The sequence below is a fragment of the Staurois parvus genome, unplaced genomic scaffold (genome assembly GCF_062004578.1).
Source record: "Staurois parvus isolate SC_StPar_1 unplaced genomic scaffold, SC_StPar_1.0 ptg000354l, whole genome shotgun sequence".
Taxonomy (NCBI): Eukaryota; Metazoa; Chordata; class Amphibia; order Anura; family Ranidae; genus Staurois; species Staurois parvus.
Window position 1 is genome coordinate 4,482,989 of NW_028318150.1, and position 19,227 is coordinate 4,502,215.

General features: G+C 40.7%; 1 protein-coding gene across 1 annotated transcript in view; it reads right to left on the reverse strand.

Annotated features, from left to right (window-relative positions):
• WDR36 (WD repeat domain 36) overlaps positions 1 to 19,227 on the reverse strand; it is an 87,467-nt gene that overhangs the window by 67,215 nt on the left and 1,025 nt on the right. Inside the window, exons 2-7 of the mRNA XM_089684743.1 lie at positions 14,624 to 14,651; positions 12,456 to 12,556; positions 11,415 to 11,532; positions 11,142 to 11,274; positions 7,203 to 7,257; positions 4,006 to 4,138 (exon numbers count right to left, since the gene is read on the reverse strand). Of these exons, the coding sequence (XP_089540869.1) occupies positions 4,006 to 4,138; positions 7,203 to 7,257; positions 11,142 to 11,274; positions 11,415 to 11,532; positions 12,456 to 12,556; positions 14,624 to 14,651 (568 nt within the window). The remainder of the gene's footprint in view (positions 1 to 4,005; positions 4,139 to 7,202; positions 7,258 to 11,141; positions 11,275 to 11,414; positions 11,533 to 12,455; positions 12,557 to 14,623; positions 14,652 to 19,227) is intronic.

Sequence of the window (19,227 nt, forward strand, 5' to 3'; positions counted from 1 at the left end):
CGCTTGATAGAGCCTGCAAAGTTCAGATAGCCAATATCACCAGGCAACTCGCATTTTAACTGACATCGGCGAAGGCTGAAGTGTTATTTTTAATAATGGGAGAAAATGCACATGAACTGGGAGTGCAAATTTTTATGGCACTGAAAGCACTGTGTTACCGCACAGCTTTGGTTACAGTGTAGTATCCATAAAGATCCTGATCATGTTTGCAATGGAACAAGTAAAAAAAAATGTTATGGATGAAATGGAGGGCGAAGAGAGGAACCCAGAAATAATGTTCCAAAGCCTAGAAGAACATGAATGTATATATAATGAAAACCAGTTGTAATTAAATAATTTTCCAGGACAAATTACTAACCTGTCATATCAGGTTTCCGGGAACAGGCATTCGAGGAAGCTTTAATTATTCACTGGCATGCAATCACTTGATGGTGCAACAGACTATGCTTAGATAGTTTCAATCTATTACCTCATCTGAAACAGATTGTCCCTCACCTGTTGTGCATAAAGTATTTCAACATTTTTGGGAAACGGCACATTTATGGGCCAGGTTTATTGTCCACATCTGGGGGTTAGACAAAAATTAGAAACACTACATGATGTGCTGGTCTGAATGTGATATCATGTTTTGCATTGAAAGCAAAAGTGATGTACCATACTTTTGCTTCTGCTGTGTGATGAGACACCTAGCTAACAGGTGGGAAGCCTCACTTTCATCATTCACTGCGTGTACTGCTAGTAATACGGAGTCATGTCAGAGCTTACTGAGTTTCAAAGAGAACAAATTTTGGTGCCCACATAGCTGGTGCCTCTGTTTATTTACGGTGTCGCGAGGTACAGTGTCAACGGTTTGACGGCATATACAGTTTCCGGGAAAACATTGGCTGATGAGCATAAGCGCTGTTGACATGGTCAACTGACCGAAAAAGATAAAAAAGGACATTGTGCAGGATTGTGACCCGGAATAACAAAACTGCTGCAAAAGTGACTGCAGAGCTCAATCTCCGTCTGGTGAGGAACAGATGCAAATCATGCAGTGTTTCAATTTTTTGTCTAACCCCTGTATGTCTTTATAAAATAAGGTTTATAAAACTTGTTATAAAATATTTTTGCTACTTGTGAATCTAGAATTTTACACTGCATTTTTCATTACCTAGTCAAGGCTTGTGTTTTCCTGTTTATATTCATGTAGTTTCCTGATTATATTCAATAAACTGATCTGCTTTTTAAATAGTAGTAGGTGAGCAAAGAAGACGCTAGGGGTACTATTTCATTGATGAGAGTCTCAATGTTTCCTGTTGTCTTTCGCAAACACAGACATGAGCTTCTGTGGCTATAGTCCATGCACACCATGCTAGATAGAACCCAGTCAAACAATACTCCCTTATACAAGCTACTGCTTGCATGAGGGAGTACAAGTTCTTACATATCAGGTAATTTTAAGTTACAAAACTATACATCAAACGAAAATCGGTTTTGTATAGAATGGCTGTATTCCAAGGCCAGCCAACCCTAAATTCCTAAACATGAAGTAATAGGATGCTGAAAAAAAATAACCTGTCTCCGGGACAGGTCAGCTCCTCCCACGTGTCCCTGTGTATTAATGCAAAGGGGGCTTGGTGATGTCAAAACACTCACGGTCAGCTGACCTGTCCCGGAGAGAGCTCACTGAGAGGAGTCCAGTGAGATCCATTAGAGCCTGAGGGTGTACGCTATGGTTTTACGGATTGTTTTAGTCATGTGCAATATTTGGTGCAATGGAGCACCTGTATTATGTGAGTGGTCATTGTATATTATACTTGTCAGTTTTTTAAATGATAAAACACTATTTGTTTTCCTATAATTTTTCATAGATGTGCACTGAGAGGAGAAGGAAGGAGCCGAATCAGCAGTGAAGGAGAGTATTGACAGAGGTCTTACCACTAATATATGTCCATTTAATGGGTGCAAGCCATTTTTGAGCAAACTTAATTGTGCGGCCAAAAATTTCAGGTGAGAGCACAACTGGTGTCGGTGAAGACACATTATATATGTCAAAAGGAAGATTTGAATGGCACAAATCATTATATATTGAAAGAATCACAATATGGACTTTATTATTTGTTTTTTGCATATATTTATAATTTTTTTTTCACATTGGAATTTTAGATTTAGCATTGATTAACACTAAGAGAAGTGCGGCACAATCATTTTATGTTTACTAAACTATTTCATGGTTTTTCAATTAATCCATAAACACCCACTAATTAATGGTCCAGTAATCTTTTTCATGAAATAGTTTTTTTTATCCGATTTTTGAGGTTCTGAACCTCTCATTTTCCTCACTTCTATTTGCTTGAAGTGAGAACCTTAGGTTTTCTGTGCACTGCTTTATGGACACTACACATCCTATAATCTGTAGTCCCTAGTTCATCTCAAGAGTGAGAAAGAGCTATACGTTTACTTACAGTGGGACCATTGTGAAAAAAAAAGCAAATTTGAAGTTTTGGTGGAGGTCGGGAGCAAAAAAAAAAAAAGTAGTTTGAGTTATGAATACATACTTGAATAGAGTATTTATAGAATAGGGGCTTATTTTTGCTTTGGAGACTCTGGTGCTGATAGTTAACACCGTGTCACTGTGATCACAGCAGAAAGCATTTGAGAAAACACAGATTGTAGCATCTAAAATGCAGGGGTTACAAAATCCTATGCAGCTTCCACTACAATTTCTGTCTCCCCCTTAGCCTGCCCCCAATTCATCCACCATCAACTTGGAGGTTCCATTTCTGTTTCAAGAACAAAACCTGGAAACAGGAAAAGTAGTTCACGTTTACAGAGGTTTACAGTGGCAGAGAAATCTAATTTAGCCAGAATGGCCAAATTAGTGCTCCTGAAAGGGAACTAGAATCAGAGAAAGGGAGCAGTATGGTAACATGACATTGCTCCAGAACAAAGGAACAGCTGTCACCCTGAGGGCTGTTGTAAGTTTTTTGTAGGCTGCCAGCAGAATGAAAGCCATTCAACACTTTAAATCCAGCAACCCCCCCCCCATGATTCACTGTTGTGTAAGTGAGAAAATACCTGGTGGAGTATATACAGAACAGATACAAAAGGAATGTGGATTTGGTCTATTAACAGAAGTCATGTGCCCTGTATCATAAGATTAGAAAGGGTTTGCAAAAATGCTCCTACAGTTTAATCAATGAGATTTTTAAAGTAGTTGTAAAGGCTTAAAGATTTTTTTTACCTTCGTGCATTCTATATATGAAGGTAAAAGCTTCAGTGTATAGCTCTCTCCACAGCCCCCCCACAATACTTACCTGAGCTCCATCTGCATCCAGCGCTGTGCACAGGAGCAGCAGCTCTCTCAGGTCTCTCTCCTCATTGGATAACACAGCAGCAGGAGTCATTAACCCCCGCTGCAGTCAATCACAGCCAGTGAAGATGGAGCGTGGGGGAGGGGGTGTGGGGCCAAGCCATGCGCTGTGTATTATAGACACAGAGGCCGCTTGGGAGTGAGCACGAATGAGTGCCCCCAGAGCAAGCAGCTTGCCCTGGAAGCACTCAGCAGGGAAAAAAGGGCCAGGAATGCCAGGGGAAGGGGGACCCGAGAAGAGGAGGATCTGGGTTGCTCTGTGCAAAACCACTGCACAGAGTAGGTAAGTATGACATGCAATCTTGCATAAAGGCAGTAATATACTTCCAGGATAGAACCAAAGAGGGGATCACACCTAATGGAGCTAAAGAAGATACACCATGATGGCTGGAACTCAAGCAAAGGACAAAATTCTAGGTTGTCAGTGTCAGATCAGATAGTTATTCTGCAGGGGCAGGTCTGAAGTACGCTTACGGCACCTGCAATTAGGTATTACAGAAAATATATAGAAATGTTATAGGTAAATACTGAAGCAAGTCTGCAGGCATCCAGCCTTTACAAAAGGAAAGGTCAGATGGCAGGCACTATGCTTTTCAAAACAGATTTCCTTTAAGCTTACTGGGACTGACATAACATATTAGAGGACTCACCTGTACGGAAGGATATTGCAGTAATCGGTCCCCAATCTTGATGAAAAATCATCAGCGTTTCATCAAATTTGATGTTGTGTACAATAATTTTGCCGCTCCTCAGCCCAACAGCAACCACATCAACTGCTGGAGCCTAGAATTACAATTTCAAAAGTAACAATTTCAAATGCTGCCAGTATAGCATAAAAAATGTCATAGAAAAACATGAAGTTATTTACCAGAAACTTCTCTTTATTTGTATTAAAAATTACACCCCCTAGGTATACAAATAACCAACTGTAACAGTGCTGGTTCACATATATGTGGATTGGATGCGGTTGGAACAGCATCCAATCCTCATATGTGAAAAATTACATTGCTTCCTATATTCAGTGCACTGTCAGTGCAGATTCAGCACGGTTTGAAAAAAAAAAAAAAAAAAAGACCTGTATGATTTCTGAGCAGTGCGGTCCGGTTCAGGTGCCGATTACAGGCTATTGACTTCTATGGGAACTGTTTCTAAACTGCACATGTGTGAACAGGAAAAAATACTGAGCTAATCCTGTCCTGAAGAACTATTAGCTGTGAAACCTGAGATTCAATCTGCACATGTGTGAATCAGCTCCTAGAAGTGAGAATTGATTTTCCTTAACAAAAACAAAACAAAACAATTGGACAATGTCAAAACCAAATAAAAATTATCTAAGGAAAAAAAAAAATAACATCCCGCTGCTTATCAAAATAAAGTACTTACATATCACTTCCTCATAAAAATGAAGGCATTTTAGCTGTCATTCTACTCTTATCTCTATTAATATGTTTCTGGTCCTAATAAAATTTACTTAACCCTATTTTTAGTGTTCTTTAAAGTTTAGATATTTGTATTTCAAAATTAGTACTGTGGCTGGTGGTTCTAGGCTAATGAAACTGTGAAGAAAAAAAGTATTAGACAGTTAGTAGGGCAGAAACTAAGGGTTCTATGCACTTAGTCTTGGCCGAGCATATGTGCAGTTGGCGCTAATGTGACTGCTTGAAAACCTGTCCGTATGAGAATTAAATATGTTTGTCAGCATCAGAGTGGTTTACACTGGGCGATAGGGAGGGTGGAAATGAATGATCTTCCATGTTAGATGAAGACATTATGTAAACACTGCTACCATCACTATGGTTCCAAATACAGAATAGAAGGCATAATGAATAGTTGCTGAACCAGCGTTCAATTTTTATTTACAATTTTATAAAATGGTTATAATGAATTTACACGTCGTGATTTTAGCTCCATTTTACAATACCAAAATCCTGATGATTGGAGTGACATAGGCTTTGTGTAACATTTCTCCATTTACTGGAGTCACGTGCAAGAAAGACCTTACTGTCATACTGGGGTTAGACTAAAATAAATGGAAACACTACATGCTTTGCAGACAAGAAAGTGACGCCATGTTTCTCATTGAAAGCTGAAGTGATGTAACACTCTTTTGCTTCTTGTGTGTGATTAGACACCTAGCTAACAGGTGGGAAGCCTTGTTTTCATCATTCACAGCATGCACTGCTAGTAATACAGTCATGTCAGAGCTTACTGAGCTTCAAAAACAGCAAATTGTTGGTGACTGCTTAGCTGGTGCCTCTGTGACTTAGGTTGGCAATTTATTTGCTCTATCACAAGGTACATTATCAAATGTTACGATGGCATATACATTTTCCAGGAAAACATCATCTGATAAGCATGGTTAGCATGGTCAACTGACCAAAAGAGAAAAAAAAAAAAACAAACATTACGCATGATTGTGCCCCGGAATAAGAAAACAACTGCTGCAAAAGTGACTGCAGAGCTCAATCTCGGACTTCATGGGACTGAAGAAACCTAACAGCTACTTATGAATGGTTTTTGGAGCAATTTGTCAGCAGAAAAAAAACAAAAACAAAACAAAAAACGATGAATGGTCCTAAATTCTCCTAAATGCCAATTCCTGCGTTTTTTTACCCATTGAATAACTGATTAAGGAGTGGGCCGGCAAGTTCCCTGCTAACAGCTGAATGTCAACAAAAGAATTGGAGCATGCAACCTGGCAAGCACACCCTCCTGAACCATACCAGGCCACATCCCCCCCACAGCACCTTGTCCCCTTGTTGATAAACCCCCCCTCCCCCTTGTGACATCATCGACCCAGCATCACCGGGTGGGCTTATTTTCAACAGCATTCATCAAATCGATGCTCGATTTACTTCAGGAAAAATTGTTTTGCTTTTTTAATAAAGGACCCCATACTCATTCCTATAGGAAGGGGGGGGGGGACTGGAGCCCACCTCAGATAAAGGGGGCTTCCAGATCTCTGAAAAGCCCCCTGCCTGCTGACCCCCATTACCATTGCCCAGGGTCATGGGGAGGAAGCCATTGTCCCTGTGGCCTGGGATGGTTCAGGAAGCCCTTTTGTGGCCAGGGTCTGGTATGGATTTTGGGGAGGGGGGTCAATTTTGGCATTGGGATCCTCTCAAAATCCATACCAGACCTAAGGGTATGATAAGATTTGGGAGGGGGGACCCCACATCAATTTTATTTTTTAAATTCTGGCATGGGGTTTTACTCAAAATCCATTCCAGACCCAAAGGGCCTGGTATGGATGGGGAGGGGGGGGGGGAGAGAACATCACACAAACTTTTTTTTTCCCTTTAATTTCAGTTGCTGGAAATTCTGTTGTTGACATTCAGCTGTCCATGTCCTTAACAGCCAATGACTCATCAGCTGTGTTCCCTGTGCTGTGGTTTTTTTTTCTTGAGATGCAACAGGAAGAGAAAGGCAGTCTCGGAGTGAACAGAAGTATCAGAGTGAAGGGAATTCCCCTCTTTTACAGGTGTCCCCATTAAACAGCTAACTTAAATCTCTCGTTCAGGTTAACTCTCACTTTCTGCTTTCAGAGAAAATGGTCACTAGGACAAGTAATACAAAATTATCAGTAAAATACTGTTGATAGAGCAGTGTTGATAACGAAACGATTTTAGGGTTGTAAGCACCCCAGGCATGGGGAACAACATCGTCATTTATACAAAGGCAAAACATTTTTTCCTGAACAGCCAACAAAATATGTGCAAATTCTCGAGGTGATATTAAACCCAAAGTGTTTTTTTCTTCATATTCATCTGATGATTGAACTTTTTTGAGGGTTTAAAAACAGATACTGCTAGGGTATTTCTGATGAAACCACAAATTATTTACATACCTGCTGAAGAACAGTCACACCAGTTTCCCAGCCTTTGAATGCATACAGCAGTTTGCTAAGAAGAAAAAAAAAGGGGGGGGAATGTCAGATCTTTGCAGAGAGACCAATGCTTCCATGCAGAGAGCAAGATTCCAACTCTGCAGCAGAGGAAAGCCTTTTCTACCCAATCAGTGGCTTGCTTTCTAAATAAGAACTGTAACACCTTTTGGTTTTGATGCTATGGGAATGTATTTAGCGGATTTAAAGACTGAAAGTTTAGTTGAGATTTTACTACCATGGTCAAAATAGACCTTAACAGCGAAAACTAAATTTTTCAACATTGACATGTGTTATTAAAGTTGTATAAATCATTGCAACAACTCCCTGTGTCCAGGTGAAATATACCTTTTTCCAGGACAGATTGGGCTTTTATATGGTGATAAAAGGTTAATGAATATTTTCTAGTTTTGTTTTATAATGAAAGAAAATTGGTCCAAAAGAGAAATACATTGGTCCAAAAAAAAAATAAAAAAATACATAATTGTTTAAAATTTAAGTAAATGTTTATGTCACTAACATGACCCATTCATAGTGGGACAAAAATAATTTTGTTGCTTTTTTTCTTCTAGATAAAACACACTGGCGCTAGCACATGCGCTTTTTTTTTCTCTCTAAAACACCCTGACCCAAACACTGCCACTAACTGGCACTTATATTGTCCCTGACACTGCCACTATCTACCACTTTAACACTCACCTAACTAGATCAAGCCCTAAACTAGTTATTTTTTTCCCAACTGACTAATTTTTTTTTGTACACATACACTTTATATTTTCCTCTTTCTAGAGAAGTCTGTTTCTCTTCACACAGGAACAACATTTGGGCAGACTTTGCACGGTCAATCGTAGTGATCATTGTAAAATGGCTAATCACCATGATCACATGACTAAGATCTGGTTTTACCAACTCTTGAATATCAGTATGGGACCGGAAGCTGTCACCAATGGCTCAGGCTCAGTGCTGGCAGCCACCCTCCGGGTACGAACTCAGAGCAGGGGTTATGCAGACACATACAGGGCAGCTCCACACTAGATTTATTTTGGCTTGGACGCAGGCAGCACAAAAGACCACAGCAGTCAGTGTGCATCAAGTACAGACCATTGGGGGTAATTTACTTATAAAGGAAACAAAATGTAACTGCCATTAGTGTGCTCTTGTTAAGAAGCCTAGTTTCCTGACTGCCATGCTGATTGCTTTGGTACTTCGACATTCTAATCTTCCTGCTTTGCCAGGTCAGGAACTCAAAGTACTGAAGCCAGGGACAGCAAGACAACTAGCACTTTCAGGAGGATAACTATTGCAGGTCCTTTCACCAGGTGGATTATATCTATTTCTTGCTTTAAAGTGATTTAGGTTGCAGACGTGTCAAGTTGCTATATTAGCAGTTTTCTTCTATTCTTCCATGACCAATGCTTCCAAGACCATAAACACATGCTTGATCTCTCTTTATAAGAAAGAACGGTTAGGCTGCTGTACAATGGTATGTAACCTTCCCTGCAGCCTTGTACTTCCCTAAAGCAGGTAGGAAATTGGACTTTATAAGCAAAACATTTAAAGGACTTGTCTACTAGATACAACCTGTTGGCTTTGTTAATGCCAAATAATTGCAGCAGCTCTGCAACCAATTAATTTGAGGATTTTTGTTGAAATTTGATAATCAATCAAGCTTATTTGTTTAGACAAAAAATATTGCAAATGTACTAATCAATTGCAGCCATTCAGAATTTTTCTTTCACTTGTTTGATCTTGGTAACCTCAAACATAACTGTGCACTTTGCATGTCAAACCTCTGGTTTCACTATAAAATATAAGCCCAAATGTCCCTAACAGCATACTGCAGGATGCCTCAATTTCATAAACTCAAAGGTTTTCTGGTACAATGGTTTTATAAACAAGTATCAAAGGACACCTGTTGGGGCCTAGTTTGCTAACAGCAGAAAAATATATACTTGACAAAAAAATAAAATAAGACCCCTGCATGCAAACAAAGTTTTCACTAAAGGATATACTATGACGGTATTATTAATATTATTATTATACAGGATTTATATAGTGCCAACAGTTTGCTCAGCGCCTTACAATATAATGGGAAACAATACAGCAACAATACAGTTCAATACAAGAGGGTTAGGAGGGCCCTGCTCCTTGGAGATTACAATCTAAGCGGGAGGGGCTAGTGGTACAAAAGGTAGTAACTGTGGGGGATGGACTGGTAGGAGGAGTAATCAAACAATTTGATTTTTTTTTTTATATATGTACAACTCCAATTCCAAAAAGTCGGCATGCCATGTAAAATCTACATTACAACAGAATTTAATGATTTGCAAATATTATAAACCCATATTTTAGTCACAATAGAATGTATAAAACATATCAAAAAGGTTTAAAATGAGAAAATGCACCATTTATGGAAAAAAAATAAGGTAATTTCAAAATTGTTAGTCTCAAAAAAAGTAGGGACAAGGCAACAAAAAGCAGGCAAAATACAACCCCAAGTCCAAAAAAAGCTGGGACAGGGCTATGTTTACCACAGTGTAGCATCTCCTCAATGCTCTGTAAACACCTGGGAACGGAGGAGCCTAGTTGCTGGAATTTTGTGGGAGGACCGTTGTCTCATTCTTGGTTGAGAATATGCTGCTCTAACACCTGGATATATTTTTCAGCACTGATGATGCCATTCCAGATGTGCGAGCTGCCCATTCCATATGCCCTAATGCATTTGTGTCAAACTGGCAGCCCTCCAGCTGTTGCAAAACTACAAGTCCCATGAGACATTGCAAGACTGACAGTTACAAGCAGGACTCCCAAAGGCAGAGGCATGATGGGATTTGTAGTTTCGCAACAGCTGGAGGGCCGCCAGTTTGACACCCCTGCCCTAATGCATCCCCATACCATCAGAGATGCAAGTTTGAACTGAAAGCGGATAACAAGCCAGAAGATCCCTCTCCTCTTTAGTCAGGAGCATGCAGCACCCATGGTTGACAAAAAGAATGGCAAATTTTGATTCATCTGATCACAGAACAGTTTTCCACTTTGCAACTGACCATTTTAAATGACCTTTGGCCCAGAAAAGACAGTGGCATTTCTGGATCATGTTCACATATGGCTTCTTCTTTGCATGACAGAGCGTTACCTTTCATTTCTGGATGGTACAGGTGAACTGTGTTCACAGACAGTGATCTTTGGAAGTATTTTTAATGAAATGCCACATGAAGGCCCAAAGAGCACAGGCGTCCAATATTGCATTTTTGCCTTGTCCCTTAAGCACAGAGATTTCGACATTCGCACAGAGATTTCGCCAGATTGATATTATGGACTGTAGATGATGATACATTTAAAGTCTTTGCAATTTTACTTTGAAGAACATTATTCTGAAATGTATTCCCAATTTTTGGGCACAGCTTTTAACATATTGGTGAACCTCTGCCCATCTTTTTTTCTGAGACACTCTGACTCTGTAAGATGCTCTTTTTAAACCAGTTTACTTACCTGGTGCCAATTAACCTAATTCGTTTCAAGGTGTTTTTCCTGCTCTTCCTTGTTAGTACCACATCTTTTTGTTGCCCTGTCCCAACTTTGAGAGATGTTGCTGACATCAATTTCAAAATTATCTTATTTTTCCTCTTTAAATGGTAGTTTAAACATTTGATGTTTTCTATTGTGAATAAAATATGACTGAGATTTGCACATCATTGCATTCTGCTTTTATGTAGTATGTTACACAGCATCCCAAAATTTTGGAATTGAGGTTGTATATAAAATGTGGATTGTATTATACTAAAGTACTACTTCAACAGTAGCACAAACATCTCCACACATTAACAAAATCCTAACAAACAATGCAACACAAAACTACCAAATACAATTGTTGGACGTTTATCTTCATTAACCTTTACTTACTTGGATTTGACATTCCAGAGCTGAAGAGTTCCCTGCTGGCTTCCCAACAGAATTTTATTCAAGTAGGTGCTTGGGTGCATTATAGCAGAGATGGCAAAATTGCTTCTGTCAAAATTCAGCCGTAAGTATTCCTCTGAAGGTTATAAAAAAATTAAATGAAAAAAATAAATGAAATGACAATAGTCTTAACAATATGCAGATCACTGGCTAAGATACTACACTGGTGCATTTAATATAAAAACATACATATTTAGCAATAATCTACAATCTTACCTTCTGACTCAACATCCCAAATTATCATGTTATTATCAGAGTCCACAGATATTACATTATCACCAAATGGGAGCACTAGATGAATTTCTGCCTCATGTCCAATGTATGTGTGAACTACCTGGAAAAGAAAAAAAAAAATATTGGAATAAGAACATCTACTATACTTCAACATAACACGTCAACATAATTCAAATACCATATTGAAGAAAGTACATCAGTTAGCATTGTCAGGATACATTTAGCCAAGGTCCCAAACAATCTGATCAAATGCGTAAAAAAACGGCTAGTAATATAAAAAAAAAAAAAAACATTAATGCCTGAATAAAGGGGAAATTGTGATGTTCATATGTCCCCCTTGTCCAATCACAGAACACCTTGAAATCTTTGAAAAGAATGCAAAACATTTTCTGAATGGAGGAGCTGCAGAGCAAGCAAACCGCTGTGATCCAGCCCTAACCATTAGTTTCACAGCCAACACTTCAGTGTTGACGTCGCTGTTAGAGGCTGCATGTAAATCCTATTTTTCAAGAAATAAGTAGTAGACACCAGTGGACTACCCATCATTAGATAAATCGTATTAGTACCTTGCTCATGACCCAATAAAGTTTTTGCCTAGACTTCATTAAGGCAAAAAAAATCTGGTTTACATTAAGACTCAAGCATTACATGATTTAATTCTTACAGATCCCTGACTGACCAAGAGCTAAGGCCTCTGGCAAAATCTTTACAACAGACACACTTCTGACACAGTACTGATGTAGGGAGGGTAGAAAATTAAATCACAGCTCCGCAAGGGGCCAGGCATCAAAACACAGCTAGAAATTTGTTGGATGTGAAGCCTGAACAGGGAGAAGATTTAATGAAGAAGCAGTGGGACAAGTGGATGATTATCCTATTCTTTTGTTTGTTTATTCGTTTTTACTTTTAAATTCTTTGATAGGGTCATTTACATTTACATCAAAGTTTAAAACCGTCAAGGGCTCTAGTGTGGAGTTGTCATAATTTCTAAATCTTAAATAAAGAACACTGTTAAACACATACCTCTTTGTTCTTTGCAAATGCTTTAAGAAGGTTCCCATGAGACACAAATACCAGCATGCGATCTGCAGCCAGACAATTAATATCTTCTGGAAGAGCATTGCCTAAAATAGCCATAAAAGGTCAATTAAAATCCAAATCATGCAGAAAAAGAACACAACCAGGCCAAGCCAGAATTAGTTTTTTTACATATGGAGCTGTTACATCACTGAGTTTAACAGTAGTTTATTACCCTTAATAATGAAAAAAAAAAACCTGCAGGATAGGACATATCAAGTACTATTAATATGGCTGACTCACAAATCATAAAACACCAGTGTAAATAGCACATCCACTAAAGTGTGATTGCTACACTATATTGCCAAATGTATTGGGGCACCCCTCCAAATCATTGGATTCAGGTGTTCCAATCACCTCAATGTATAATTTGAGAAAGAATGGGTCGCTGGCAGGAGCTCAGTGAATTCAAGTGTGGTACCGTGACAGGTTGCCACCTGTGCAATAAGTCCATCTGTGAAATTTCCTTGCTAATAAATATTCCACATTCAACTGTTAGTAGTATTATAACAAAGTGGAAGCAACTGGGAACAGCAGCAACTCAGCAACAAACTGGTAGGCTGCGTAAAATGACAGAGCGGGCTCAGCGTATGCTGAAGTACCCAACTGTCTGCAGAGTCAATAGCTAAAGACCTCCAAACTTTGTGTGGCCTTCAGATTAGCACAGCAATAGCCTTACACTAAGTGCAATGAAAAGCATCAGATGCAGTGGTGTAAAGCATGCCACCACTGGACTCTAGGGCAGTGGAGATGTGTTCTCTGGAATGACAAATCGTGCTTCTCTGTCTGACAACCCATTGGACGTGTCTGGGTTTGGTGGTTGCCAGAACAGTACTTGCCTGACTGCTTTGTGCCAAGTGTAGAGTTTGGTGGAGGGGGGATTATAATGTTGGGTTGTTTTCCAGGGGTTGGGCTTGGCCCCTTAGTTCCACTGAAGAGAACTCTTAAGGCATCAGCATACCAAGACATTTTGCATGACTGTGCACCAGTGCACAAAGCAAGGTCCATAAAGATATGGATGAGCGAGTTTTAGGTGGAGGAACTTTACTGGCTTGCTCAGAGTCCGGACCTTAACCCGATAGAACTGACCTCACAAATGCGCTTCTGGAAGAATGGTCAAACATTCCCACAGACACACTCCTAAACCTTGTGGACAGCCTTTCCAGGAGAGTTGAAGCGGTGATACCTGCAAAGGGTTGGCCAACTCAATATTGAACCCTACGGACTAAGCCTGGGATGCCATTAACGTTCATGTACGTGTAAAGGCAGGCATCCCAATACTTTTGGCAATATAGTGTATATGAAGTGGACAAAGATGAACATTTTAATTTGAATGACTTTGCTAAATCAGACTGAATCTTTAGTTCAGTATCTTCAGTTCAGTAAAGTATGTAGGAGAAATGATCAGACACAAGCCATTGTCATCATAAGTGTGATAATGATTTTGTGTTTTAACCCTTACACTGGGTGAGCAGTTTTTGGATTTTTACCTGCATCTGTTTAAAGAAAATATTTTAGACCTTAAGATAACTCCAAAAAATATACTTTCTGCAAGCAAAGACCCTGGAGATTAAATTAGTGATAGTTCCAATTTTGTAGGTCACACAATCAAGCACAAATTTCCAGTAAAAACACAACATATTACACAATTTTTGATGACCTGTAATGGATTTTACTCGAAACATAATAGTTTATACAGGGCCTAGAATTATTTCTTTCACTCCAATGTGCTGGGAAGTGCAGATCAACTTTGATAAGCTTCTTCTCTGGCTGCAGACAGCAGAAGTAACAGCAGAAACTGGATGAGACCTTACACATGTCGCTTTCAGGTTCTTACTATGTAGGGAAGATGTTTGCTGGCCTCCCCTTCCCTTTACCCACAGGTGGCACAGCAGAGCCCAGGATGCATGGCGGGAGATATAAGGGTATGGAGTTTGGGATGTACTTTTGGGGGTCTGTGAAACAGTCAGGCATCTGTAGAGCTGCCCAATCACTTTCACCTGACAGCTAACAATTGGCTTGTAAGACAGACACACATCAAACTCCTGATGCCGTGACCAAGACAGAGAAATTGAACGTAAACAGATGGAATAATTTCAAAATGTTATACTTACTGACAGCAACTTGACCAAGTCTGTTCACCTAAGAAAACAATAACAAGCACCATAAAGAATGGTTGTTTTTTTTTCTCAAAATATTTACAAATGTAATAATTCAGTGTAGAAAAGCTATTAAACAGAGAAAGAAAAAAAAAAAAAGTCTAAGAAGACAGTTTCTAGAGCAAAACTTAAGTCTAAGGATATTTAAAAAAAAAAAAAACTTTCGACTGCAGATCTATTAACATACAATATACAGTGAAAGTTATGCCAATACCTCTTCATACTATTTTAGGGTAGGGTAAGGGTATTGATAATGCTACATCATTTAAAGACAATTTAAACAACAAGTTAGCACTTACAAACTCATGGCAAATGTTTGGGGAAGGCAATTTTCTGTTCCAGCATGACTGTGTCCCTGGGAACAAAGTAAAGTCCATAAAGCTATGGTTTGAAGAGGATGGTGCGAGAGACGGTGAGAAGCCTCCACAGGGCTCTGACCTCAACCCTACACCAATGAACTGGAATGCTGATTACAACCCAGGTCAGTATAGAGAATCTTCAAAATCTTGTGGCAAGCCTTTCCAGAAGGGAGGAGGGTTTCATAACTTCAAATGTCAATTATGTGTTTGGGGGAGGTGTTAATAGCCAAAGGTTTGGAATGGGATGTCCAAGAAGCTCATGTAGATGTGATGGTGTGATTTAAAATGTGTCTGTAGTGCAGATTTAAAGCGGATATCCAGCTTTACTGTCCTTTTAGCTATTTTAACTGGGTTAGGTTGGCACAAACAAACCATTTCCTAAACTAACAGGTGTGCCTGCTGTATAAACTGTATGTAGCCTCAGCTACAAACAGTATACAGCATTGTGTTTTGGGTGTGAGAGGAGACCTTCCTGCAGTGCTCAGCTATTCATAGGCAGCTTTTCATTTTATAAATGAATACAAAACAGGCTGAGGGGATGACATCATGATCTCCAAATCTACCAATCCAAGGAAGTTTTGTATTCATTCATAGTGTAGCTCAGCCTGACTATTTTATTCTGGGTGAAAGATGGGAAGATCTTGTCTCACTGCCAGGGCACAAGGCTGCACACTGTATGTAGCTGAGGCTGCATACAGTATATAATAAATGCCCAGCAAATGCACCAGTTAGTGTAGAAATAAAAGTACATTTGGTCCAGCTTAGGCCAAAAAACTAAATGACAGTAAACATGGAAATCAACTTTAAGTAATTTTTAAGCCAAGAATGCAGATTTAAAGGATTATGAAAAATGACATAAAAATGGTCCTGCAGCAAAAAGATTAAAGAATACTTAAAGACAGCCTATTGCTGTCATATGTCATGCTGTGGTGCTCCTCGTTTTCCTTACATGCTTTGGACAACTTCAATGTGATTGCAAACGTTCTGATTTAAAAATAAAAAAACATGTCATACTTACCTTAATATTCACCTTGAGGTCATCACAGAGGACAAGGGGGCACTCTTTATGTCTGGAGGAAAAGAAATGTAATCTCCAAACATGGAAAGGTTTCTTCACAGTGAGAGCTGTGAAAATGTGGAATATACTCCCTCAAGAGTTGGTTCTGGCCAGCTCAGTGGATTGCTTTAAAAAAGGCCTGGATTATTTCTTGGATACACAGAATATCACTGGATACTAACATTTATAGGTAAAGTTGATCTAGGGAATATCCGATTGCCTCTCGGGGGATCAGGAAGGAATTTTTTCCCCTGCAGGAGCAAATTGGATCATGCTTTGCTGGGGTTTTTTTTGCCTTCCTCTGGATCAACTGTGGGTGTAGGAATAGAACTTTTTTTTTTTTTTTTTTTAAATGTTTGCACTGGATGGACTTTTGTCTTTTTCAGTCAGACTATGTAACCTGCTCAGTGCAGTGGCCGATCTTCTTCTTTTCAGGTACCATGCAGGTGCTCCTGGCTCCTCTCCCCTGCTGAGTGCCCCCAGAGCAAGCCGCTTGTTTTGGGGGCACTCGTGTGTGCTTGCTCCCCCCCTCCTTGTGTCTATAGGAGACACAAAGCGCAGCTCGGCCCTGCCCTGTCCCCTTCTTACTGGCTGTGATTGATTGAGTCAATGTGCAGGGAGAGACCTAGGAGAGCTACTGCTCTTTTGCACAGTGCTGGATCACGATCGGGCAAGTATTAGGGGGGCTGTACACTAAGCCTGGGTTCACACTGCATCCCTGTGCAAATCCCATGTGAATTCTGTGTAAAGCACAAATCACACTGCATCTGCACCAAAAAGGTGCAGGACCCTTTTTTTGGTCCGCACTAGAATCGGATCGCATGGGTATTCACACCTATTCGATCCGATTCTGCACATTGCACCACATTTTGCGGACCGATTTTGGGGTGTTGTTACCTTAACATACACACCCGCAGCAGTTCGCATGAATGGGGTGCAATTGTGATGCGTCGCGGAATTCGAACAGAAACCACTGCGAATTCCGCACTGCATCAGTGTGAACCCAGGCTGAAGGTTTTTTACCTTCATGCACAGAATACATGACTGGAAAAAAGCCTTTAGAACCACTTAACACACCTTAGAATGAAAATCTACATCTAAAAAGGCAAAACTTTTTTTAGCTTTAGATAGATTAGGTAGTGTCTGTGTCCCTCTTATGGAGATCCACATCTCTATTTGTCATCGAGAGGCTGGGGGCAGAGAGCCATGGGAAAGGCAGGAGGAGCCCAAGCTGCTGCCACTGATGTCCAGAGGGATTGGGAGCTGGTGGAACCCGTTATGCAGAGAGATTTCCTGCACTGCTCCTGTGTGACCATTAGGTCTCCATGAAAAGCTTGGGTTCACACCAGAGCCCTGTGAGACACTGCATGCGATTTGGGCAGGAATCACAGGCAATTCTTTGCAGTGAGATTTGAGCCTATTGATTTTGTACGGGCTCAAATTGAACTGCAAAGGTATTGGTTGCGGGAAAATTTGCACAAATACTTGTACAAGTACTCTGTATTGTTGCAACCCTAGTTATAACCCTCCCTTAACCACTGCAGCTGCGGAAGATTTACTTAGCCAAGACTCGCAGATCAGCTTCTGCTGTGACACTTTACAGCAGAAGCGATCCGCCGGCGGTGCACCCCCCCATGGGGCAGAAGTGCAAAATCACATAGGGGTAACATCCAGGGTGCCTAGTTATGTGCTTGGCGTACACTAGGTGGTGCCTTTACTATGGGAAGTGATGAATCGGGTTCTCAGCTCTACAGAGAGCAAACATAGGAAGGAACAACAGAGCTATGGCTGATGATGTGCAGGTGCCAACCAGCAACTGCTTGCCAGGGCTAGCAGATCGTTTTGTGCTGTGACAGTTCACAGCTAAAGATCTCTGGTGTTGTGGAAGTGCAAAATATTGTTTATTTACATGATTGGGCCATGATGAGGGCCACCATGTAGCAGTAAAAGTTCTATAGGGCAGTCTTCAAGTGGTTAATCTATCCAAAATGAAAAAGAACAAAAAAAAAAAAGGTTTTGCCTTTGGTTCTATTTTAGGCTAGGTGCAGACCTTTGTGTGTTGCAGTGCATGCAAAATTGCATGCTTTCCTGACACACAGGGAAACCTGCTGCCATTTAGCAGACATGCAACAGTGCCAATAATTAACAGGACCCCCATGCGTATGCAAACATTTTCATGCACAGCAAACGCACAGTGCTGCCGTGCATCACATTTTTGGAAGAATCAAGGGCTTCTTCTCTGCACATAGGGTATGCAATTGAAACGAATGGACTGCCCACCATGTGGGAAACCCACCTGTGCTGACTGCACTGTCCAGATCAATTTCATGCTTTGTGGATTGGATGGTTGGACATGACTATATCATTACCTGATGGCAGATTTCTAAGAGCCAAATATTAGTTGCATTCCTCTAGGGCAGCGGTCTCCAAACTTTTAAACAAAGGGCCAGTTTACGGTTCTTAAGACATTAAGGGGGCCAGACTGGGGCCAGTGGAAGTACAACTTTTCCTGGCATCAGTGGGAGTAAACAGTGTCTCATCTTTAGTATTATGGGGGAGGAATGGTGCCCCATCATTTGTGCCAGTGGAAGGAATAGTGCCTCATCATTGGTGTCAGAGGGAGGAATAGTGCATGTCATTGCTGTCACTGGGAGGAATAGTGCACGTCATTGCTGTCACTGGGAGGAATAGTGCCTCGTCATTGGTGTCAGAAGGAGGAATAGTGCCCAGTCATTGGTGTCAGTGGAAGGAATAGTGCCCCGTCATTGGTGTCAGTGGGACCAACTGTGCCCCGTCATTGGTGTCAGTGGGACCAACTGTGCCCCGTCATTGGTGTCAGTGGGACCAACTGTGCCCCGTCATTGGTGTCAGTGGGACCAACTGTGCCCCGTCATTGGTGTCAGTGGGACCAACTGTGCCCCGTCATTGGTGTCAGTGGGACCAACTGTGCCCCGTCATTGGTGTCAGTGGGACCAACTGTGCCCCGTCTTTGGTGTCAGTGGGACCAACTGTGCCCCGTCTTTGGTGTCAGTGGGACCAACTGTGCCCCGTCATTGGTGTCAGTGGGACCAACTGTGCCCCGTCATTGGTGTCAGTGGGACCAACTGTGCCCCGTCATTGGTGTCAGTGGGACCAACTGTGCC